Raw genomic sequence first — 23,940 nt, forward strand, 5'->3', positions numbered from 1 at the left:
ACACGAGCCTGGACAGAAATGGTGTGTCCACTCCCGAGTTTAAAGACAATAAATGTAATGGTAAATAAAACATGACGATACGTGTTGTTATACATAATCCATAATGCATGTAACACTAATAATTCTTGCGGAATAATTCTTACAGACTGTTCTGTAAAGGGGATTGACTGTATATGTTGTGGGCGAAACTATTGATTATTATTCACATTTCTAATAAGTTATTCATATTTATAATAAAAAGCTTTGTGTTTGATTTCCGCATTGCCGAAATGTCTCAAAAGCACGTCACACCGGATTTTACTGGAAAGTGTAGTGACCGTCTGTAGGCAAAGGCAGCAGCCAGTTCGGGCACGCCCAATAGTGACAATAACAATAATCCTTGCACTTGATATAACGTCTTTTCACGTCGTTGAGACGCCTCAAAGCGCTTCACGGAACATTATTGTAAAGTGAATTGACTGCATTTTGTGGGCGAAATACGGCAGCTAATGGCGCACATCAGTGTCCTACAAACAGCTGTGGATTGAGTGATTTTTTTTGGAGAGGGGGCGGTGGTGTGGGGCGTGTGGTGTGGTGTGTATGGTGTTCACCTACACAGCAACAGCCCCCCATTAGAAAGTTTTCATGGTGTGGGCATGATTAGGTCTTGCTCCATTGACTCATTCAAGAACAATGACTAGTTAGGTGTTGTACCTACTGATCATTATTATTATTATTATGATTAATATGATTATTATGATGATGATTAGTATTATTATTATTACTGATGCTTGTGGACCTACCCTGCTAGTCAACACCTTGAAGTGGAGAAAACTGGCAAAAAAAAATGAAACCGCATTTCAAACACTTTTTTTAAAAAAATGATTCCGTTGATTCCTCCCTACACTAACCGGGGCCTGTCAAAGTACACTCAAATATTGCTCCAATTATTTCTGATCTATTTTATTTCATAAAGCACCTGAAGAGCTTTTGTGCTATGTTTATATTTTTTGGTCAGCCGAGTGTCTGACACAAGCGGAAACCCACCACCGTTGCTTAAGAGCATCCAACCCAAGATGAGAATTCCAGGCCTCCCACCTACACATGGAAATCCCGGAGACAGATTGCTGGAATGGAATGCGCTCTCTCTCTCTCCCTGGAGGGATGCATCCTGTTTACCTAATTCCGGAAAGTATTAGGCGCAAGTTGCCATGAGCCAAGGCCTGGGGGAGCCCAGAGTGGGTGATGAGGTAACTGCTGGAGCCTAACCAGCTAAAACCACATAGCTTGCCATTGATAAATGCAAGTTATATATTATATTATGTTGTTGAATCCTGGCCCGAAATTCCCCCAAGTGAAAAAAAATTGGTTGTTCATTTCACGGCCGTTTGTGGGACTTTGCTGTCTGCAAAATCGGCTGCCGCATTCGCCCATAAAATACACAGTCACTACACTTTATGGTAAAAACCTGTGAGGCGCTTAGAGAACACGCAGTGTCAGAAGTGTTTGGAGCTGTGCCTTTAATCCAAGAGCTTGATAATAAGGGCAGAGTGAAGCAAGTGCTATAAATAAGCCGTATGTGCGTGGATTGAGAAGGCAAACTGTATAAATAGCTCCCTGTGAATCACCTCCATTGAAGAATATATTTCTTTCCAGGACACCTGTGTTTCGTCCACAAAATACACAGTCAATCAACTTTACAGTATATTCTGTGAAGTTCTTTGAGAGGTCTCAAACGACGTGCTACATCAAATGCAAGGATTATTATTATTATTAATATTAATATCAAGCTCTTGGAATCGCGTTTTGTTCTTTAAGGTGGAGTGATGCATGCGGGGGAGTGGGTTGATGGAAGGTAATGATAGGAATCATCATGAAACATAGTGTGGCTGTGAAATCCGAGTTCTGAAATCCTGTTTTGTGAACGATGGAAGTATTTTCCATCAGAAATAGATTCAGTGTGAATGTCTGACACAGCACATAGACACACAACAAGTTGTTAACTGGGGCGCGGTTGACAGAAAAGGCGCCCCATCCAAAATTGGCAGGTTCTCTTAGGCGTGTATGTTCATTGTTGTCTGCGCTCATTGACAGAGCGACTGACTTTCATTGCTCTTGGTTGACAGGTGATAATTGAGAGGTACAAGGGGGAGAAACAACTGCCAGTGTTGGACAAGACCAAATTCTTAGTTCCAGACCATGTCAACATGAGCGAACTTGTTAAGATCATCCGGTAAGTACGACGACGACAACAACAGCAACTTGCATTTGCGCAGCGCCCCTCAGGTAGGGTAGCGGCCCACAGAGTACTGTCACGGATGTGGGTAAAGGAGCGAGGGGTTGGGGAGTGGAGGGGGTTAGAGGGGTTGGTACCCGTTACAGATGGGCTGGAAGCTTGCTCAACAGTTACAGCCAACACACCATTGTCCTCCCGATGTGAAAGGCGCTATTCAAGTGTCATTTTGCATTGAGTATTTTCTCCTTTAACCGATGGTCTGAGGGAAAGAACTGGCCTTTGTTTGTAGAGCCGTATCGTGTCCAAACAATTCCAAACGTTTGAATTACAATTACGGTCAAGTGTAGTGACTGTTTCAAAATACTTTGTTTCAAGCCGAGAACATTCTGAGCGAGAGTGGAGGGGAACAGGTTATAATACCGTACTAACAACTACAGCAAGTCTTGCTCGCAGAGCCCTGGACTGGGGCGATGTGTCTGTATTTGAGGTTAGAACGCAACGCCTTAAAACAACTTCCTGCCTGAAGCACACTGGAAATCAAGTTTTAAATTCCAATTCCTTTTTTTTTCCCCCCGGGGTCAGGGCAAACCTTAGGCAAGTTTACCTAGCAATGAGCAGTTGTTAGTTGATTGGCGGAATGCTTTCCGGGGGGTAATAATCCCTTCAAAAAATAAAAATGACAATAAGTTGGTCACTTGATCCCCGACTGATTGTGGGGACGCTGCTGTGCGCGATTGGCTGTCGCGTTTCACCCACAAAATGTACAGTCAATCAACTTTACACTATATTGTGTATAGAGGCGCCTCAACGATGCGATAAGGAGCTGCATCGAATGCAAGGATTATTATTACTATTATTGTTATTGTTACCTCCCCCGGGGACCCCACGAGCTGACCCCGGAGGTGAAGGTGCGGGTGGCTGAACCTTGCAACGGCTGACGGGGATTCGGGGGAACGTTGAGTCAAAGAAACGCGAGGAAGGGGGATCAAAATTTCCTAATAAATTGCCGTTAGCAACTCGACGGACGGATCAGCACCCCCCTCCCGCCCCCCCCGTGCCCCCGTGCCCAGGTTCACTCGCCCGCTGCTTATTTCGTCTCTCGTTCTTACCTTCCCGTCGAGCGGCCGCTTGTGTTTTTTCTCTTTTCTCCTCCTTCCCACCTCCCCACTTCCTGTCCGGTATCCGATGGGGTTTGCTGAGCAGGAGAGGTCCAGGCTTCGATCCAGGCCTAATGGGGGCTGAGCCGAGCAACTCGGCTTCCTCTCGGGACCTAGCGACGGCTCCGTCTCGCCCTCGCCCGAGAGAGACGTTGACATCAACACCAACTTGCCTTTGCGTGGCGCCCCTCACCCTGGGTATGGCGCCCCAGAGCGCTTCACGCCCCCGTTTGCCATGTTTATCGCCCAAGACCTGAAACCCGAGGCTCGAAATTCTGAATTTTGGGGGGAATTATTTTGTCTCAAAATTTTAAGATTAAAATTCTGCGATTCGCGAATTCTGCCTTAGTTTGGGAGCCCTGTGTCTGTGTCTGTGTGTGTGTGTTGTGTGTTGATTTTGATTGATTTTGAAGCTCTTTTCAAAGAGCAGCACAGACGATGAGCCGAATGGCCTCCTTCTGTGCTGTACAATTCTATAATTCTATGAATTCTGCGTTGTCTTCATTTTTGACACCCACTGCGGGGAAATTCCACTCGCCTCTAGATTCACTCCTATTTATTGTAGCATTTCACAGTGTCTAGAATTTAACAATTTCCTAAATGCAGCCTTAACTTTGAAGCCTTTTAACCTAACTTTTTCCGAAAAGGAAAGAATTACTGAGAATGCAGCTTCACAGTTAAGCCTAAATTCAGCAATTGGACAAATTCTGGATGCTCTAAAACCGCTAAGAAACAGTAAATCTAGAACGTATCTAATGGAATGTCTATAATATAATAATGATTGCATTTGATATAGCTCCTTATCACATCATTGAGGGTTCTCGAAGCGCTTCAGAGAATATACTGTAAAATGGATTGACAGGGTATTTTGTGGGCGAAACCAGTGTATTACAGGCTAAGATGAGGTGGAATTCCAGATCTAAGGAGATGAGTGAATTAGGTTAAAAAACATAAGTTCGTAATGCGTTATTAAAATCTTTTTCTCTCCCTCTTTCTCCTGTGACACAGGCGCAGACTCCAGCTGAACCCAAACCAAGCTTTCTTCTTGCTGGTCAATCAAAGGAGCATGGTCAGTGTCTCGACCTCCATCTCAGAGATCTATGAACAGGAGAAGGATGAAGATGGCTTCCTCTACATGGTTTACGCCTCTCAGGAGACCTTTGGTTGTTGAAAGCGGCGCTACGATGAAAGTCCCCGCACTTGGTTTGACGACTGGCAAAGAAGGAGGGAGGGAGGGAGGGGGAGAAAGAGAGACAGGGAGAAAGAGAGAGAATTTCACTGTGTTAAAACAACCAACAGGATTTTTCATCCTGCATTCAGTCACTCACACGTACAACAAACGCATAGTGTACCAGGTCATGTAAAACGTTGAACCAACAATAGCCTTCTCTCACTTGTATCTATATGATTGGCAGCTGTTTATTTGCTAGTTATCAGTCTTTCGTTCATTTTTTTTCTCTGTTGAAATGTGATACAATGCATGGTCCACCTGCCAGGCCGGCAAGCAATTTTAAAGCCCTAAAAAAATGGTAAAACAGAGGGCTTTGTGTTTGGAGAAGGTGATAATATATCAATATATATTATTATTATTATATATATATTTAAATATATATATAAAAAATACCAATGACTTCAAAATTGACTTTTAAGTGCATATCAAATATCGGTGCTTCAAATTGGGAAACGGGGGTGGAAAAAGGAGGGATTAGAGAAAAAGGAATTTTGGACAATGGTTAACGCTCTTTCCTAAGTTTTCATGATCAGCTATTTATGTAGAACTTGCTTTTTATGCACTTTATAAACAGCACGGATATTTAGGAAGGCTAAGAATTCCATTGTAGTATATAAAATAGTAGGTTTTAATGCAGAAGGTCAGACCAACTTGGTGACCTGGCTTTTTATCTTTTCCTTATATTATTTAGTCGTCATTTCTGTGATTTATGGGTTGGATTTTTTTTTCCCTCCCTCTTTTTATATATATATATATATATATTAGTGTTACGTGTAGTAACGGTGCCTGTTATTGTGTGATAAAAGGGAATGCTCATTCGTGGAATCTCTCATAATTGTTTACTTTTATTTCTTTTTGAACAAAAAACGCATAATTATAATTAAAAAAAAAGTCACAGTACTAAAGCTGTAATTTAAATGTCCCACGTCTCTTCAATCAATTTTTTTGTGATGAACCTTCAGGAAATGGCAAAGCAATTTATTTAAACACGTGTAAAAACCCTCGTGAATGGCAATATAAGGCTTATTTTCCAAAAGCAGGGCAATAAATGGTTCGGATAAAATGGAAAAGATAGACATTTTGTATTTGGAGTCCTGCAGTTTAGTGGTAAGAGCGAATAAGTGGAAGGCTTGGACAGTAAAGGTCCCTGTAAGGCAGTACCAGCCAAACCACAGCTCACAGGCTGGTTCCGATCCATGGGGCTGCCTAGAAATGCCCCTCCCTGGAACTTTGGCACAACTCTAGGTAACTCCACGTTCAATTGGTCGTGTGTTCCCGGGTTTTCCTTGATTGAATATTTCTTGATTTACAGCATCAATCACGAAATGTTCAACCGAGGTTATTTTGTTGACTGACCAAAAGATGGTTGGCCACCACTGCCGTAAGGTGTTCATCAAGTTCAAACTCAGAGGAACAACCTGCAACGTCAAAGTCCAACATCTCGGACAACCTTACTGAGGGTGACGTCCAAGATGATGACACCAATCAGGGCCGAGGCAGTCATTTTCTTTTGTAAAAACAAGATACTTTGGATTGAGGCAAGCTCAAGAAGTTTGAATGGGAACCATGCATCAGGAGAGATTCACCTACAAACACACACGTTTAAGGTAAATCTGGGGGATACACCTCAGTATGTTTTGATGATACGATAAGGCACTGTATCAGGTGCTATCAAGTGCAAGGATCATTACTGCTTTCATCCCAACGGTTTAGGTTCCATTTCAAAATACTTGCATTTGCACGCGCACACACACTCATCAGCAATACAGAAAAGCCAACAATCAATGATCCCAATAAGTTTTATTTTTATACTGAAATGGCAGCTCTGTGTCCTTCAGTGGTTGTGTTACCAAAAAGTAACAATGCATTCCAGTGTTTCCAAACTTTTTCAATTCTTAAATTGAGATGTTCGTCTTCTCTTAGGCCTCATCACTGGGGCTATTGTGACCCCCCCACTCCCTCCCCGCTCCTCCGCTCTCAGGCTAGGGGTGGGGGAGAGAAGAGGAGGGTTGGGGGGTGCTGGTGCACGTAAAACAATTGGAAATATCTTGTGTCATTCCCCAAAATAAAACAAAACTCTCCAAAGACAAGGTAAGAATTATCAACATGACCCATAAAGTTTGCGCTCTCGGCTTATTGTTGAACATCACTCAGATAAATGTGGTGAAAAGGCAAGTGTACATAGTCCACCACACAACTCCTGGTTTTCACTTTGCTCTACATCTTCAACCGAGATACGAAATCCCCGGTCAATAGTCATTCCCTCGAATGTTACACATTTGATGGCTTTGTCTGGCACACGGTTTCAGCCCAAACATTATTCCCTCCTTCCAGTTGTGGCAGAGTCTCCTGTGTAAGTTGATGTAGGCAGACGAACACGAACACAAATGAATCAAGGATAGTCTTTCATCTGACCTGGTTTGGGCGCGGTGGTTAAGATGTGGAATGCTGCATCCTGTGGAGGTTTCGAGTCACCACTGTGGGACTCCTGTTGGTAAACAGGACTTTATTCTTGTCGAGGAAAAACATCTTAGATGTTGAAACACCCAGCGTCAATCGATCACTCACTGCTGGTCAAGAGACAGCTACAGGAGGTGAAACAATGAGAGACGGGGACAATTGGGAAATGGGATGGGGGTGGGGGGAGATCTGAGCACCTGAAATTCCCACACCCTTACGAGTCCAACCCTTGTGGAACTTCAACCCTCTGTGCAATTACCTTTCATTTCAGACAGCCACGTTGAAATGACATGCAAGATCCAACAAAATAAAAACTTAACTTTTAAAAATAAGTTGCCACATTGTGCTGGGGGGGGGGGGGGGGTTGTGTGTGTGTGTGTGCGTGTGGAAGCTAACGTTTAGCTTTCGCCCTCCTGGCACAAAACGTTCCATTAAAAAAAGTGTATAATTAAGCGATTGAATCCTGCAATCCCATAGATGTACCCAAGTAAGAGGTCCAATATTTAAATATTCAAATTTTCAAGACTGAGGTGGATAGATATTTGTTAGGTCGGGGTATCCCGGGATATGGGGCAGGGCGGGTAATTGGAGTTGAGGTCCATATCAGCCATGATCAAATAGAATGGCGGAACAGGCTTGAATGACTGAATGGCCTCCTCCTGTTCCTATGTCCCGAGTACCAACTTCCCCATGCAATGAAACAGGAGTGCACTGGGCTCCCAGTGAATGGTGGGAAATCTGGCAATTTATTATTTGAGGATGATGTGGGCGTCCCTTCCAGCCTTGTTTTTCAAATGTAGTCCTTTCACAAGATGGTACTCCCTCCGAAGGTAGGCGTAGAAGTAATCGGAAACTAGCAAGATCTACGGAGGGATAATAGACATTACCTTTTAATAACACATCAACGTTAATACTCACCTCATTGTTATTTATACACGGTTAGCTGCCCGTATTTGCCTCTATAAAATTCACTTCACTTCACATCAATTATATTTGTAAAGTGCTTTGAAGGTATGGACTAACTGCAAGTTAGTACCGTAACCCAGTGGTAGCCAACTCATGGCCCGCGGGCCGGAAGTGGCCCACGGGGACCATCAAGACGTGGCCTGCCGATCATTCGCTAATTGTCAAGGTAAGTCCGCGTTCAATCAATCCTGCGCTTCCAGTTCTTTCTTGATTTGAATATTTCTTGATTGATTGACGGTCCGAATCAAGTATTCGATCAGGAAAATGTATTTTGATGGATGACCATGGCTTTAACCCAATGGTTTCTCTTTGTTGTAGCTTTGCACCTTCTCTTTTCTAGCTCCCCACCACTTGGCAATGATGCCACTTAGTCAATCATTCATACTCACTCTAGCTAAACATACTCACTCAATCCAGTCTCTGTCTCTCCACTTAATTTACGAAGAAGAGCAGGCCTGCCGTGAGTGGGTGGAAGAAGCCAGGGGAGGATATTTGATACAGCACCTGGTGCTCGTGACAAGCTGAGCAGATGACAACACCGAACAGACACAGCACATGGTGTAAGATGTGCTCGTGGCACGGTAAACATGTTGTGCACTCGATCACGTTGCTGTCACTAAACACAACAACAACTTGCGCCTCGAGCACAATGTTTGTTGGATGGCACATCCATTGATATTCTTCCACTCAGCATTTGAGGTTAGTTAATTAGAAGGTGCATTATTTTTTTTAAAACATCAAATGCAATGCTAACTAATTAAACAGGGTAGAGTTACCCAGAGTACGATTCCTTACAAGTGTGTAATATTGCATTTCCAGGTGCACAGGCTCAGTTCTGCACATTTCAGGCCATTGAGAACAAAAGGTCTTTATACAGTAATGCCATATATTGCTCACGTTTGATCCATGTTGGATATCAGGCCTGGCAGAGATGGGTTGAAATCCAGACTTAATGTTTAACGCTTTGATGGGCTAAATGCCGTTTGTCCAATTCACCTTAAACAAGTACCAGCAAGTATGTTTTGAGGAAGTACTTCTGCTGCTGGTTTACAAACTGCTGTCAAAGGTTGACAGCTTGAGGCACCACACTGAAGGCACCTTCTAGTTAGCATACTAGCACTTTGTAACCACTTCCCATTCCTCCCACTGTTGGGGAAGCAAAGTCACTTAATGTGTGAATCGCTTTGCAAAGTTTTGACAGAATATCCAAAGGTTGTATTTATCTCCAAAGATATAGTTTAAAACCTTTATATAATTACAATCTAGGCTGAGGTTCCAGTGCAATGCTGGGGGAATTTCTCCTGGTGTCAAAGAGAATAATCCCTCTAGATAAATTAATAATCCTTATGTTTTGATATAGCGCCTTATCACTTCTTTGAGACATTTCAAAGCGCTTCACAAAATATTCTCTAAATTGAAATGACTGTATATTTATTTTGTCCACAAAATATGCAGTGTGGGCAAAATAAATATACAACACTGTAATAAATAAATTGCCCACAAAATTTATTGTACCAGAGGAACAATTTATTATTTCTCTCGTACAATAAGGAGGAATTCTGTGAAGCGCTTTGAGACGTCTCGAAGATGTGGTAAGGCACTATATCAAATGCAAGGATTATCATCAAGCGCTCCGGGACTCTACCGCGCGTGAAGAGAGCTACATAAACGCAAGTTGTTATTATTATTAAACAAAATTGATCAGAAAAAAGAAAATTTGACCTTAGTTATTATATTTTATGGGTGAATCGTGACAGTCAATTGCACACAGCAGTGTCCCACAAACATTTGTGGATTGAGTGACCATGCTTTGTTTATATAAAGGCTTGCTGTTTATATTTAAAAAATTATTGGTTAATATTATTATCTTTTTTAAAAATGGATTATTACCCCCGTAAAAGGGATCCGCCAATTGACTAACAACTGGGCTCCTATTTACTGCTAGGTAAACAGAGGTATGTGGAGTAAGGAAACTTGCCCAACGTTTCGCCCTGCTGGTAATCAAACCCAGGTCCTCTCTTACAATATATTTTGTGAAGCGCTTTGAGGCGTCTTGAAGACGTAATAAGGTGCTATATCAAATGCAAAGATTATTACAATAGTCTCTGCACTTCACAGTAAATCCTGTGAAGCACTTTGAGATGTCCTCCCAAAGTTAAAGGCGCACACCAATATCAAATGCAAGGATTATTATTATTACTATAACACACCGACCTGTCCAACATTGAAGGCTAGGGTGATGGCATAGTAGAAGTTGGAGTTGGCACTGCCAGCATAAATCCAAAGGTGCCAAAGGACCGGAAACAGAAAGGATGTTGTGATCAGAATGCACGTCACCACAAAAATGTTCCGCAGGACTGAAAAATAAAATTAAAAACCAATTATTTGGCCATTTTCCTCCTGCAAGTGCCTCTCTGGAAGATGAAGTAACTGGCTTGGTAACAAAGCTACTAGGAAGCAGTGAACTGCCTGAAGACCATTAAGTTGGCTGGCACGTCATGAGCTGTCCCGTAAAGGTTCTCCCATCACTCTGAAATGTCAGATACCTGATGATGAAACTCTTTAAGGCTTGGGGTGACAGCTGTTGGAAGAAGTTATCTGGAGTCTGAGTTTGTGAACACACATTCTTAGAATCCACCTTGATCGATTTGTAAAGAAGCAAGCAGATGCTGCTAAAGCAACACCTTTCCAACTGATGGAATCATCGCTCAATGGGAAGGGATGTGTGGCCAAGCTGCTGGCAGGAAGATGGTGGCAATACTCTCCTGCATTTCATGTTGAGCTGTGCTTCCCACCAGGAAGCTCGTAGGGAGTTTCTGGTACCTGCCATCCACCTAGTGAGGGCTCAAATTCACACTTGTTGGATTATTCTCCTTGGGGTGAGGGGCAAGCGGGGTCTTTTTGGAGCTAAGATGGCTCCAAGATGACATGTTTGGCAACAGAATGTAGGAATCAAGCCTTGGCTCCTGCCAACATGCGCTGAATACTTTCTGGAATTAGGTAAACAGGATGCGTCCCTCCAGGGAGAGAGTGCTCATTCCATTCTAATAAACATTTCTGGAGTTTCCATGTATAGGTGGGATGCATAGAACTCTCAGTTTGGTTTAGGTACTCTTAAGTATGGTAATGGGTTCACTCATGTGTCAGACACCTTATAACCCTTCTCCATACTGATCCACTTCTACCAGATACCAAATTTTCACAACAGGAAAACAGAACAAAAAGGTTTCAAAAAGAAATAAGGTAACAAACTGTAAACAAGCACAGACTTGACGGAACAAATCAGCCCATTTCTGTGCTGTAATATTCTGTGGGTGTATGGAATGTCGGGCAATTGTGGTGATGCCTAATGTTTATCAAGTGTTCCGAATGTCATCAGAACTGAGCTGATTGAGTTACTGGCATGTAACTTGCTACCAGTCACTTACTATCATCCTTTATTTATTGTGCACAGCCTTTTGCAGGATGCAGTGACCTGGACAGCTCAGACACCCATCCCTTCCCTTTGAATGATGGTTCCACCAGTTGGAGCTTGAGCAGCAGCTGCTTTCCTCTTCGCAAGCCATTTGAAAAGATTTGCTCTTACATTTCAGTGCAACACGAGGTGTGTTCCGACTGTCCTGTACTTACATCTGTAAAGGTGGCTCCACATGGGGAGCAATGCCATGTACATGGCTACATCTCCTACGGTCGGGTAGGACTTAAAGATGGCAATGATCGCGATCTGAATGAACATGAAGAACATGGGATGGTCCCTGCGGGAAACACAATAAAGAGAAGCAGAACGTTAGTTATCTGGAGAAGGGGAGATTGTGGTCAACCCAAAGCGCAAACATTCTCAGAACAACAACAAACAACAAATTACATTTGTACAGCACCTTTCACATCAGGAGGATGTCCCAAGGCGCTGGACAGTCATTGAACACTACTTCAGTGAGCGAATGGTAAATATATGGAACAGGCTCCCTAAGGAGCCTGTGAAGCAGAAAGTGTTGATTCTTTCAAAAGCAAATGAGGTAAGATTTATTTTTTTAGGAAATAATATCTTGGGATACACATATAGCTTGGGACATGACATGTGCATGCAACTGCTAGGATAGTGGAAGGTGAACTGGATGGACCTTGGTCTTCTTTTGTCTAGCGATTCTTATGTTCATATGGAACATGGTAAATCAGCATACCTAATGGAAATTGGTCAATTTAACAGCACAAGTGAACGAAATGGGATTGAATTTCCTCTACAATAATCACTTGTTGTGGAATGAACAAGGGACATGTAACATTGTGAAACCCAGTCACATACTGAAAGCACAAAAAACAGAAATGACCGAAACAAACAGACTCTTACCTTAACTTCAGTGAGAGTGGGAGAGTGTAGAAGAAAACGTTGATTTGGAACACAAACAAGAAGAACAAGCGGAAGTGCTCAAACATCTCGGCAAAGAAATACCAGAACAGACCGATGTTTGGGGTGAGATCTGGAACAGAAAGGCTGGAGAAACGGGTGCAGAGAACACAAAATAAGTTGTTAAACCATGAGCTGAGATAGGAATTTCTCTAGATGCAATACATCACACTCACAGGGTCAAACCTTCAGGAGTGAAGATAACAACAACTTGCATTTATATAGCGCTCCCTCATTCAGGGTAGCGTCTCAGAGTGCACAATTGTGGAGAGGAGATAATCCTCAGGGACTAAAGGGCTTGGCTTCATCAGATTCCCAACCACAAACAGAGTGAGCTCCTCTTTGCACAAGGGTTTCCAGCAGTGGGTTATAGTCTTCAGGTACAGGTTAATTATGTATAGCTCCTTCACACTGAACTGCACATCACTACCCCAGTGATCCTTGAATCTTTTTACACATCCTTGGAAGCATTATTTCTTCACCAAAACCCACGTGTTACAATTGTTGCCCTTTAAGGAGAGCTGAAGAGCTGAAATCTGAAAAGAGTCTGAATTGAGAAGTGTCTCTGGGCCAATATATTTCATCTCATTCTCCACAGACACAACTCCCCCAGTGGGTGGATAGAGAGACTACAACTGGTCTCACATTGAGGAAATGGCAGGGGAAAAAACAGCTCATGTTCCAAGCTGATATTTTTTTACACACGGGCCAACACCATTCTAACATGTCCTTGTTTAGCACAGGACAGCTTATTGAGTGGGTGTTTGTGGGACACTTCTGAGCGCAATTGGGGTTGCTGCGTTTCGCCCACACAACACACAAGTCACTACACTTTACAGCATATGTTGTGAATCGCTTTGAGACGTCTCGACTATGTGATAAGTCGCTACATCAAATGGAAGGATTATTATTATGGTAGACCCACTGCACTGGAAGCACGGTACTTTCTGGTTTCTGCTGCTTGACGTCGCGAAGGTACCAACGTCAGCGGTACTACCTGTACATAGTATACATGCACTGGAATGTGTGCAGGAAGCGATGTCAGGGAAGTGACCCGACGACCTAGAAGTACTGGCAGGCAGCCATTTTTTAACCAGCCTCATTATAAGGGTGGGGGGGATGGGGGGGCTGGGTTAATGGAGTGGGGGGAGAGGGAGAAAGCGAGGCCCAGTGCTAACATTTTTGGGTGCGGGCATTGTTTGGTTGAACTCACGTGAAGCCGTAAACGGAAGGAATGAAATCCCAGGAACTCAGCAAGAAGAAGGAAAGGCACGTGGTCACGAGCAGGCAGCCCAGGAACATCATCGCGTACTTGACGGAGTACGCCCAGAACGCAGGACATTTCAGGCTCACGAACAGGTAGTGTTTCTGTGGTAAAAGTTTAAGAAAGAATTACATCAGCACGCTTGGCGACGTTTCAAATTCGGTGTTTCTTTATAACTTATTTTGTCCTTTCAAGCGTTTTTAAAATGTGAGCAGAATAAAGCAGCCACTCACCTGTGCAAGGTATAGTAATCCTGGGGCAAACAGGGTGATAGTGTATAAGGACTGATATGTCGATAGAGCCAGGAATATCGCACTGAGGAAGGCACTTCCTGCAAACGGTGGGGGTGGGGGGAGGAGGGGACGGAAAAAAAACCAAGAAAATCAGACGTTTCTAATTCAAAGGAAGTTTCAGGAGCAATAGAGAAGGCACATCATAGTAATGGTCAGGTTTCACCCACAAATATAGTCAATCCACTTTCCAATATATTTGACTGTCTCAACGATGTGATAAGACACTATATCAAATCCAAGGATTATTATATTATATAATAAGAACATAAGAAATGCTGGATGAAAAAAGACCAAGATCCATCTAGTTCGCTTTTGACCTTCCTGGCGGTCGCAGGCACATATGTCCCAAACTACCTATATCCCATTATGTTATTTCCTGCTTCAACCGTCTCTCCAGGGAGCGTGTTCCACAGGTTCACTATTCACTCACTGAAATAGTGTTTGCGTAGATTTGTTGTGAATTTACCCGCTTCAATCGCAGGGTGGGTGAGAGACCAACTCTCTGGGCCATACTGAGGCCTCTAGTAACACTTGATTTTAATGTGCGCTTAGTTTGTGCTGGGGAAGGGCAGGGGAGGGGAGATAATACAGACAACTCACAAGCCTCACTCCCCAGTTTCTGCTCCAGCCCAGTGACCAAGAAGCGAGTGCCGCTTTCACACTTCATTGCATACTCTTACAACAAACGTTTAAGCGAAGTCTTACCTTTCACAGTTGCTAACATGAAAGCTGCGATGATGGCATTATTGATGGCACAGGTGGATTTTGCCACGCAGGTGAGCACAGTGAAAGGATTCAGCATGTAGCTGGAAGAGAACAGAAAGCTCTCTTTACATGACTCATTTTGTAGTGGTTTTGCAAAGAGGAGATAAAGCAGATACTCATTCCTCCTAACAAAGAGTGAGGCTGGAAGATTATTTTTATACACAGGGTGTTATTGGGACACGGAATGCTTTACTAAAGATGGTCATTGAAGTAGAATCGACAACAGCTTTAGAAAGGAACTAGACAATATTTGAAAAGGACAAACATGAAAGGATGTGGATAAAAGGTTGGAGAATGGGATTAAATAGATGGATCTTTCAGTGAAACAACACAGACATAATAGGCCAAATGGCCTCCCGTGCTGTGTAATTATAGTGATCTGTGTCTTGAATGGAAACTGTACAGAAGTGAACTGTCTGTCTTGAGGACATTATGTGGCGTCCTGTAGCTTAGTGGTCAGAATACTCGCCTCGCAAGCAAGAGGACTTGGGTTCTGTTCCTGGGTAGGGCAAAACCTTAGGCAAGTTTCCTTACTCCACACCTCTGTTTACCTAGCAGTAAGATGGAACCCGATTGTTATTCAATTGGCAGTTTGCTTTTCTGGGGGTAATAATTCCTTCAAATTGAATAAAAATAATTTGGTCACTTCAATCCACGACTGTTTGTGGGACGCTGCTGTGCGCAATTGGTTGACCCGTTTCACCCACAAAATATACAGTTAATTCACTTTACAGTATATTCTGTGAAGCGTTTTGAGATGTCTCGAAGACGTGATAAGGCGCTATATCAAGTGCAAGGATTATTATCATTATGTTCAGGTCATTCTTTGACACACTTTACACTTCATCTTAACTTGGCAAGATAGATGGTGAACGGTCACATTCATCTGTAACCCCTACAATCAGATAGTAATTATTGAAAATGATCGGTAAAGATTTGGAATACAAAGCGTTAAAATAAGTTGTGTATTTAACATAATCGGACAATTTTACTTAACCCTCCACAGTAACAATCAGGCTAAAATATTCAATTTGCTCCATATTGAAAAATGGCTTCATTGATCAGAATATATTGATCAAACCTTATAGTTTGTGGGGACTGAGTGCGGGGAGCGTACTGTCAAAGGTGACAGAACGATCTGCAATTGTGTTAATCCAATTGATACTCAAAGATATACTGAAAGCTTTTATATTTTTGGATGCAGTTCTCCCGTTTCCTAAGGCAGTTTTGTTCTGCTTAGATGCCACAGAGATTGGAAATTTGCCTGAGAGCCAAACCAGGATGGGAGTCGGTAAAAGGGCCTGACTCTGAGTGCAGACATCACAGTAATAAACATGACAACATGCCTTCTTACTTACAACAGTGCTACCTTAAGAGGAATATGACACATTTCCTTCGCAAGGATTATTATTATTATTAATTTCAGGTCTCACATGCTGAACAAGTTAAAGTCCCACCCACAACATCATAGTTGAGGCAGGGCATTACAATTTGAATGGAAATACATCACACGCCTAACTCTAGGAATATCACAACAGCACTTAACAGCAACCGCCTAGTTTGTAGTAATGAAACGTCATAAAAATATGCAAAAGGACACACCTGTCCAGTGTCTCTCTGCGTGTCATGCAGAGCTTTCTGACATTCTAGTCAGGGATTAATCTATAATTACTCCTTAGCTCAATAATGTGCTGAATCATTTTTACGTGGGACGGGTAAAACAAGAAGTAATAATTACAATATTTACATTTGATACAGAGCCTTGCGTGTCAGGGTGGCATGTCAAAGCACTTTGCAGGATTCATTGTAAGGTGTATTGATTGCGTGCTTATAACAACAACAAGATTACATTTGTATAGCACCTTTCACGTCAGGAGAACATCCCAAAGCACTGATAAGCGAGTCGAAGGAAATGTGTCATATTCCTCTTAAGGTAGCACTGTTGTAAGTAAGAAGGCATGTTGTCATGTTTATTACTGTGATGTCTGCACTCAGAGTCAGGCCCTTTTACCGACTCCATCCTGGTTTGGCTCTCAGGCAAATTTCCAATCTCTGTGGCATCTAAGCAGAACAAAACTGCCTTAGGAAACGGGAGAACTGCATCCAAAAATATAAAAGCTTTCAGTATATCTTTGAGTATCAATTGGATTAACACAATTGCAGATCGTTCTGTCACCTTTGACGTACGCTCCCCGCACTCAGTCCCCACAAACTATAAGGTTTGATCAATATATTCTGATCAATGAAGCCATTTTTCAATATGGAGCAAATTGAATATTTTAGCCTGATTGTTACTGTGGAGGGTTAAGTAAAATTGTCCGATTATGTTAAATACACAACTTATTTTAACGCTTTGTATTCCAAATCTTTACCGATCATTTTCAATAATTACTATCTGATTGTAGGGGTTACAGATGAATGTGACCGTTCACCATCTATCTTGCCAAGTTAAGATGAAGTGTAAATGTGTCAAAGAATACCTGAACATAATGATAATAATCCTTGCATTGATATAGCGCCTTATCACGTCTTCGAGACATCTCAAACGCTTCACAGAATATACTGTAAAGTGAATTAACTGTATATTTTGTGGGGAAACGGGCACCAATTGCGCACAGCGACGTCCCACAAACAGCGTGGGTTGAAGTGACCAAATTATTTTTATTATTTGAAGGAATTATTACCCCCAGAAAAGCAAACTGCCAATTGAATAACAACGGGTTCCACTTACTGCTAGATAAACATAGGCATGTGGAGTAAGGAAACCTGCCTTCAAGTTTTGCCCTACCCGGGAATCGAATCTGGGTCCTCTTGCTTGTGAGGCGAGTATTCTGACCACTAAGCTACAGGACGCCACATAATGTCCTCAAGACAGACAGTTCACTTCTGTACAGTTTCCATTCAAGACACAGATCACTATAATTACACAGCACGGGAGGCCATTTGGCCTATTATGTCTGTGTTGTTTCACTGAAAGATCCATCTATTTAATCCCATTCTCCAACCTTTTATCCACATCCTTTCATGTTTGTCCTTTTCAAATATTGTCTAGTTCCTTTCTAAAGCTGTTGTCGATTCTACTTCAATGACCATCTTTAGTAAAGCATTCCGTGTCCCAATAACACCCTGTGTATAAAAATAATCTTCCAGCCTCACTCTTTGTTAGGAGGAATGAGTATCTGCTTTATCTCCTCTTTGCAAAACCACTACAAAATGAGTCATGTAAAGAGAGCTTTCTGTTCTCTTCCAGCTACATGCTGAATCCTTTCACTGTGCTCACCTGCGTGGCAAAATCCACCTGTGCCATCAATAATGCCATCATCGCAGCTTTCATGTTAGCAACTGTGAAAGGTAAGACTTTCGCTTAAACGTTTGTTGTAAGAGTATGCAATGAAGTGTGAAAGCGGCACTCGCTTCTTGGTCACTGGGCTGGAGCAGAAACTGGGGAGTGAGGCTTGTGAGTTGTCTGTATTATCTCCCCTCCCCTGCCCTTCCCCAGCACAAACTAAGCGCACATTAAAATCAAGTGTTACTAGAGGCCTCAGTATGGCCCAGAGAGTTGGTCTCTCACCCACCTGCGATTGAAGCGGGTAAATTCACAACAAATCTATGCAAACACTATTTCAGTGAGTGAATAGTGAACCTGTGGAACACGCTCCCTGGAGAGACGGTTGAAGCAGGAAATAACATAATGGGATATAGGTAGTTTGGGACATATGTGCCTGCGACCGCCAGGAAGGTCAAAAGCGAACTAGATGGATCTTGGTCTTTTTTCATCCAGCATTTCTTATGTTCTTATTATATAATATAATAATCCTTGGATTTGATATAGTGTCTTATCACATCGTTGAGACAGTCAAATATATTGGAAAGTGGATTGACTATATTTGTGGGTGAAACCTGACCATTACTATGATGTGCCTTCTCTATTGCTCCTGAAACTTCCTTTGAATTAGAAACGTCTGATTTTCTTGGTTTTTTTTCCGTCCCCTCCTCCCCCACCCCCACCGTTTGCAGGAAGTGCCTTCCTCAGTGCGATATTCCTGGCTCTATCGACATATCAGTCCTTATACACTATCACCCTGTTTGCCCCAGGATTACTATACCTTGCACAGGTGAGTGGCTGCTTTATTCTGCTCACATTTTAAAAACGCTTGAAAGGACAAAATAAGTTATAAAGAAACACCGAATTTGAAACGTCGCCAAGCGTGCTGATGTAATTCTTTTCTTAAACTTTTACCACAGAAACACTACCTGTTCGTGAGCCTGAAATGTCCTGCGTTCTGGGCGTACTCCGTCAAGTACGCGATGATGTTCCTGGGCTGCCTGCTCGTGACCACGTGCCTTTCCTTCTTCTTGCTGAGTTCCTGGATTTCATTCCTTCCGTTTACGGCTTCACGTGAGTTCAACCAAACAATGCCCGCACCCAAAAATGTTAGCACTGGGCCTCGCTTTCTCCCTCTCCCCCCACTCCATTAACCCAGCCCCCCCATCCCCCCCACCCTTATAATGAGGCTGGTTAAAAAATGGCTGCCTGCCAGTACTTCTAGGTCGTTGGGTCACTTCCCGACATCGCTTCCTGCACACATTCCAGTGCATGTATACTATGTACAGGTAGTACCGCTGACGTTGGTACCTTCGCGACGTCAAGCAGCAGAAACCAGAAAGTACCGTGCTTCCAGTGCAGTGGGTCTACCATAATAATAATCCTTCCATTTGATGTAGCGACTTATCACGTAGTCGAGACGTCTCAAAGCGATTCACAACATATGCTGTAAAGTGTAGTGACTTGTGTGGTTGTGTGGGCGAAACGCAGCAACCCCAATTGCGCTCAGAAGTGTCCCACAAACACCCACTCAATAAGCTGTCCTGTGCTAAACAAGGACATGTTAGAATGGTGTTGGCCCGTGTGTAAAAAAAATATCAGCTTGGAACATGAGCTGTTTTTTTCCCCTGCCATTTCCTCAATGTGAGACCAGTTGTAGTCTCTCTATCCACCCACTGGGGGAGTTGTGTCTGTGGAGAATGAGATGAAATATATTGGCCCAGAGACACTTCTCAATTCAGACTCTTTTCAGATTTCAGCTCTTCAGCTCTCCTTAAAGGGCAACAATTGTAACACGTGGGTTTTGGTGAAGAAATAATGCTTCCAAGGATGTGTAAAAAGATTCAAGGATCACTGGGGTAGTGATGTGCAGTTCAGTGTGAAGGAGCTATACATAATTAACCTGTACCTGAAGACTATAACCCACTGCTGGAAACCCTTGTGCAAAGAGGAGCTCACTCTGTTTGTGGTTGGGAATCTGATGAAGCCAAGCCCTTTAGTCCCTGAGGATTATCTCCTCTCCACAATTGTGCACTCTGAGACGCTACCCTGAATGAGGGAGCGCTATATAAATGCAAGTTGTTGTTATCTTCACTCCTGAAGGTTTGACCCTGTGAGTGTGATGTATTGCATCTAGAGAAATTCCTATCTCAGCTCATGGTTTAACAACTTATTTTGTGTTCTCTGCACCCGTTTCTCCAGCCTTTCTGTTCCAGATCTCACCCCAAACATCGGTCTGTTCTGGTATTTCTTTGCCGAGATGTTTGAGCACTTCCGCTTGTTCTTCTTGTTTGTGTTCCAAATCAACGTTTTCTTCTACACTCTCCCACTCTCACTGAAGTTAAGGTAAGAGTCTGTTTGTTTCGGTCATTTCTGTTTTTTGTGCTTTCAGTATGTGACTGGGTTTCACAATGTTACATGTCCCTTGTTCATTCCACAACAAGTGATTATTGTAGAGGAAATTCAATCCCATTTCGTTCACTTGTGCTGTTAAATTGACCAATTTCCATTAGGTATGCTGATTTACCATGTTCCATATGAACATAAGAATCGCTAGACAAAAGAAGACCAAGGTCCATCCAGTTCACCTTCCACTATCCTAGCAGTTGCATGCACATGTCATGTCCCAAGCTATATGTGTATCCCAAGATATTATTTCCTAAAAAAATAAATCTTACCTCATTTGCTTTTGAAAGAATCAACACTTTCTGCTTCACAGGCTCCTTAGGGAGCCTGTTCCATATATTTACCATTCGCTCACTGAAGTAGTGTTCAATGACTGTCCAGCGCCTTGGGACATCCTCCTGATGTGAAAGGTGCTGTACAAATGTAATTTGTTGTTTGTTGTTGTTCTGAGAATGTTTGCGCTTTGGGTTGACCACAATCTCCCCTTCTCCAGATAACTAACGTTCTGCTTCTCTTTATTGTGTTTCCCGCAGGGACCATCCCATGTTCTTCATGTTCATTCAGATCGCGATCATTGCCATCTTTAAGTCCTACCCGACCGTAGGAGATGTAGCCATGTACATGGCATTGCTCCCATGTGGAGCCACCTTTACAGATGTAAGTACAGGACAGTCGGAACACACCTCGTGTTGCACTGAAATGTAAGAGCAAATCTTTTCAAATGGCTTGCGAAGAGGAAAGCAGCTGCTGCTCAAGCTCCAACTGGTGGAACCATCATTCAAAGGGAAGGATGGGTGTCTGAGCTGTCCAGGTCACTGCATCCTGCAAAAGGCTGTGCACAATAAATAAAGGATGATAGTAAGTGACTGGTAGCAAGTTACATGCCAGTAACTCAATCAGCTCAGTTCTGATGACATTCGGAACACTTGATAAACATTAGGCATCACCACAATTGCCCGACATTCCATACACCCACAGAATATTACAGCACAGAAATGGGCTGATTTGTTCCGTCAAGTCTGTGCTTGTTTACAGTTTGTTACCTTATTTCTTTTTGAAACCTTTTTGTTCTGTTTTCCTGTTGTGAAAATTTGGTATCTGGTAGAAGTGGATCAGTATGGAGAAGGGTTATAAGGTGTCTGACACATGAGTGAACCCATTACCATACTTAAGAGTACCTAAACCAAACTGAGAGTTCTATGCATCCCACCTATACATGGAAACTCCAGAAATGTTTATTAGAATGGAATGAGCACTCTCTCCCTGGAGGGACGCATCCTGTTTACCTAATTCCAGAAAGTATTCAGCGCATGTTGGCAGGAGCCAAGGCTTGATTCCTACATTCTGTTCCAAACATGTCATCTTGGAGCCATCTTAGCTCCAAAAAGACCCCGCTTGCCCCTCACCCCAAGGAGAATAATCCAACAAGTGTGAATTTGAGCCCTCACTAGGTGGATGGCAGGTACCAGAAACTCCCTACGAGCTTCCTGGTGGGAAGCACAGCTCAACATGAAATGCAGGAGAGTATTGCCACCATCTTCCTGCCAGCAGCTTGGCCACACATCCCTTCCCATTGAGCGATGATTCCATCAGTTGGAAAGGTGTTGCTTTAGCAGCATCTGCTTGCTTCTTTACAAATCGATCAAGGTGGATTCTAAGAATGTGTGTTCACAAACTCAGACTCCAGATAACTTCTTCCAACAGCTGTCACCCCAAGCCTTAAAGAGTTTCATCATCAGGTATCTGACATTTCAGAGTGATGGGAGAACCTTTACGGGACAGCTCATGACGTGCCAGCCAACTTAATGGTCTTCAGGCAGTTCACTGCTTCCTAGTAGCTTTGTTACCAAGCCAGTTACTTCATCTTCCAGAGAGGCACTTGCAGGAGGAAAATGGCCAAATAATTGGTTTTTAATTTTATTTTTCAGTCCTGCGGAACATTTTTGTGGTGACGTGCATTCTGATCACAACATCCTTTCTGTTTCCGGTCCTTTGGCACCTTTGGATTTATGCTGGCAGTGCCAACTCCAACTTCTACTATGCCATCACCCTAGCCTTCAATGTTGGACAGGTCGGTGTGTTATATAATAATAATAATCCTTGCATTTGATATTGGTGTGCGCCTTTAACTTTGGGAGGACATCTCAAAGTGCTTCACAGGATTTACTGTGAAGTGCAGAGACTATTGTAATAATCTTTGCATTTGATATAGCACCTTATTACGTCTTCAAGACGCCTCAAAGCGCTTCACAAAATATATTGTAAGAGAGGACCTGGGTTTGATTACCAGCAGGGCGAAACGTTGGGCAAGTTTCCTTACTCCACATACCTCTGTTTACCTAGCAGTAAATAGGAGCCCAGTTGTTAGTCAATTGGCGGATCCCTTTTACGGGGTAATAATCCATTTTTAAAAAAGATAATAATATTAACCAATAATTTTTTAAATATAAACAGCAAGCCTTTATATAAACAAAGCATGGTCACTCAATCCACAAATGTTTGTGGGACACTGCTGTGTGCAATTGACTGTCACGATTCACCCATAAAATATAATAACTAAGGTCAAATTTTCTTTTTTCTGATCAATTTTGTTTAATAATAATAACAACTTGCGTTTATGTAGCTCTCTTCACGCGCGGTAGAGTCCCGGAGCGCTTGATGATAATCCTTGCATTTGATATAGTGCCTTACCACATCTTCGAGACGTCTCAAAGCGCTTCACAGAATTCCTCTTTATTGTACGAGAGAAATAATAAATTGTTCCTCTGGTACAATAAATTTTGTGGGCAATTTATTTATTACAATCGTGTTGTATATTTATTTTGCCCACACTGCATATTTTGTGGACAAAATAAATATACAGTCATTTCAATTTAGAGAATATTTTGTGAAGCGCTTTGAAATGTCTCAAAGAAGTGATAAGGCGCTATATCAAAACATAAGGATTATTAATTTATCTAGAGGGATTATTCTCTTTGACACCAGGAGAAATTCCCCCAGCATTGCACTGGAACCTCAGCCTAGATTGTAATTATATAAAGGTTTTAAACTATATCTTTGGAGATAAATACAACCTTTGGATATTCTGTCAAAACTTTGCAAAGCGATTCACACATTAAGTGACTTTGCTTCCCCAACAGTGGGAGGAATGGGAAGTGGTTACAAAGTGCTAGTATGCTAACTAGAAGGTGCCTTCAGTGTGGTGCCTCAAGCTGTCAACCTTTGACAGCAGTTTGTAAACCAGCAGCAGAAGTACTTCCTCAAAACATACTTGCTGGTACTTGTTTAAGGTGAATTGGACAAACGGCATTAGCCCATCAAAGCGTTAAACATTAAGTCTGGATTTCAACCCATCTCTGCCAGGCCTGATATCCAACATGGATCAAACGTGAGCAATATTGGCATTACTGTATAAAGACCTTTTGTTCTCAATGGCCTGAAATGTGCAGAATG

The 23,940-nt window shown here is 42.6% G+C and overlaps 3 protein-coding genes across 5 annotated transcripts in view; 2 read left to right on the forward strand and 1 right to left on the reverse strand.

The window, feature by feature from the left end:
* LOC103189916 (microtubule-associated proteins 1A/1B light chain 3A) overlaps positions 1-5,560 on the forward strand; it is a 9,821-nt gene extending 4,261 nt beyond the window's left edge. Inside the window, exons 3-4 of one of the 3 annotated variants that reach the window (XM_042341732.1) lie at positions 2,106-2,212; positions 4,381-5,558. In XM_042341732.1, the coding sequence (XP_042197666.1) occupies positions 2,106-2,212; positions 4,381-4,543 (270 nt within the window). In that variant the 3' untranslated portion in view covers positions 4,544-5,558. Of the gene's footprint in view, positions 1-2,105; positions 2,213-4,380 lie in introns of all 3 variants that reach the window. The other 2 variants (XM_042341733.1, XM_042341734.1) reach the window with 2 other exon arrangements.
* Positions 5,561-7,683: 2,123 nt separating this feature from the next.
* Positions 7,684-23,940, reverse strand: part of LOC103189917 (phosphatidylinositol glycan anchor biosynthesis, class U) — a 29,957-nt gene continuing 13,700 nt past the window's right edge. Inside the window, exons 6-13 of the mRNA XM_042341929.1 lie at positions 16,115-16,154; positions 14,697-14,797; positions 13,932-14,029; positions 13,648-13,802; positions 12,378-12,521; positions 11,660-11,784; positions 10,244-10,386; positions 7,684-7,926 (exon numbers count right to left, since the gene is read on the reverse strand). Coding sequence (XP_042197863.1) covers positions 7,813-7,926; positions 10,244-10,386; positions 11,660-11,784; positions 12,378-12,521; positions 13,648-13,802; positions 13,932-14,029; positions 14,697-14,797; positions 16,115-16,154 — 920 coding nt within the window. The 3' untranslated portion in view covers positions 7,684-7,812. The remainder of the gene's footprint in view (positions 7,927-10,243; positions 10,387-11,659; positions 11,785-12,377; positions 12,522-13,647; positions 13,803-13,931; positions 14,030-14,696; positions 14,798-16,114; positions 16,155-23,940) is intronic.
* Positions 16,325-23,940, forward strand: part of LOC121850373 (phosphatidylinositol glycan anchor biosynthesis class U protein-like) — a 10,298-nt gene continuing 2,682 nt past the window's right edge. Inside the window, 10 exon segments of the mRNA XM_042341758.1 lie at positions 16,325-16,331; positions 16,631-16,700; positions 18,007-18,107; positions 18,774-18,871; positions 19,002-19,125; positions 19,128-19,155; positions 20,284-20,427; positions 21,021-21,115; positions 21,118-21,144; positions 22,416-22,558. Of these exon segments, the coding sequence (XP_042197692.1) occupies positions 16,325-16,331; positions 16,631-16,700; positions 18,007-18,107; positions 18,774-18,871; positions 19,002-19,125; positions 19,128-19,155; positions 20,284-20,427; positions 21,021-21,115; positions 21,118-21,144; positions 22,416-22,558 (837 nt within the window).

Source organism: Callorhinchus milii, unplaced genomic scaffold, assembly GCF_018977255.1.
Source record: "Callorhinchus milii isolate IMCB2004 unplaced genomic scaffold, IMCB_Cmil_1.0 Scaffold18, whole genome shotgun sequence".
Taxonomy (NCBI): domain Eukaryota; kingdom Metazoa; phylum Chordata; class Chondrichthyes; order Chimaeriformes; family Callorhinchidae; genus Callorhinchus; species Callorhinchus milii.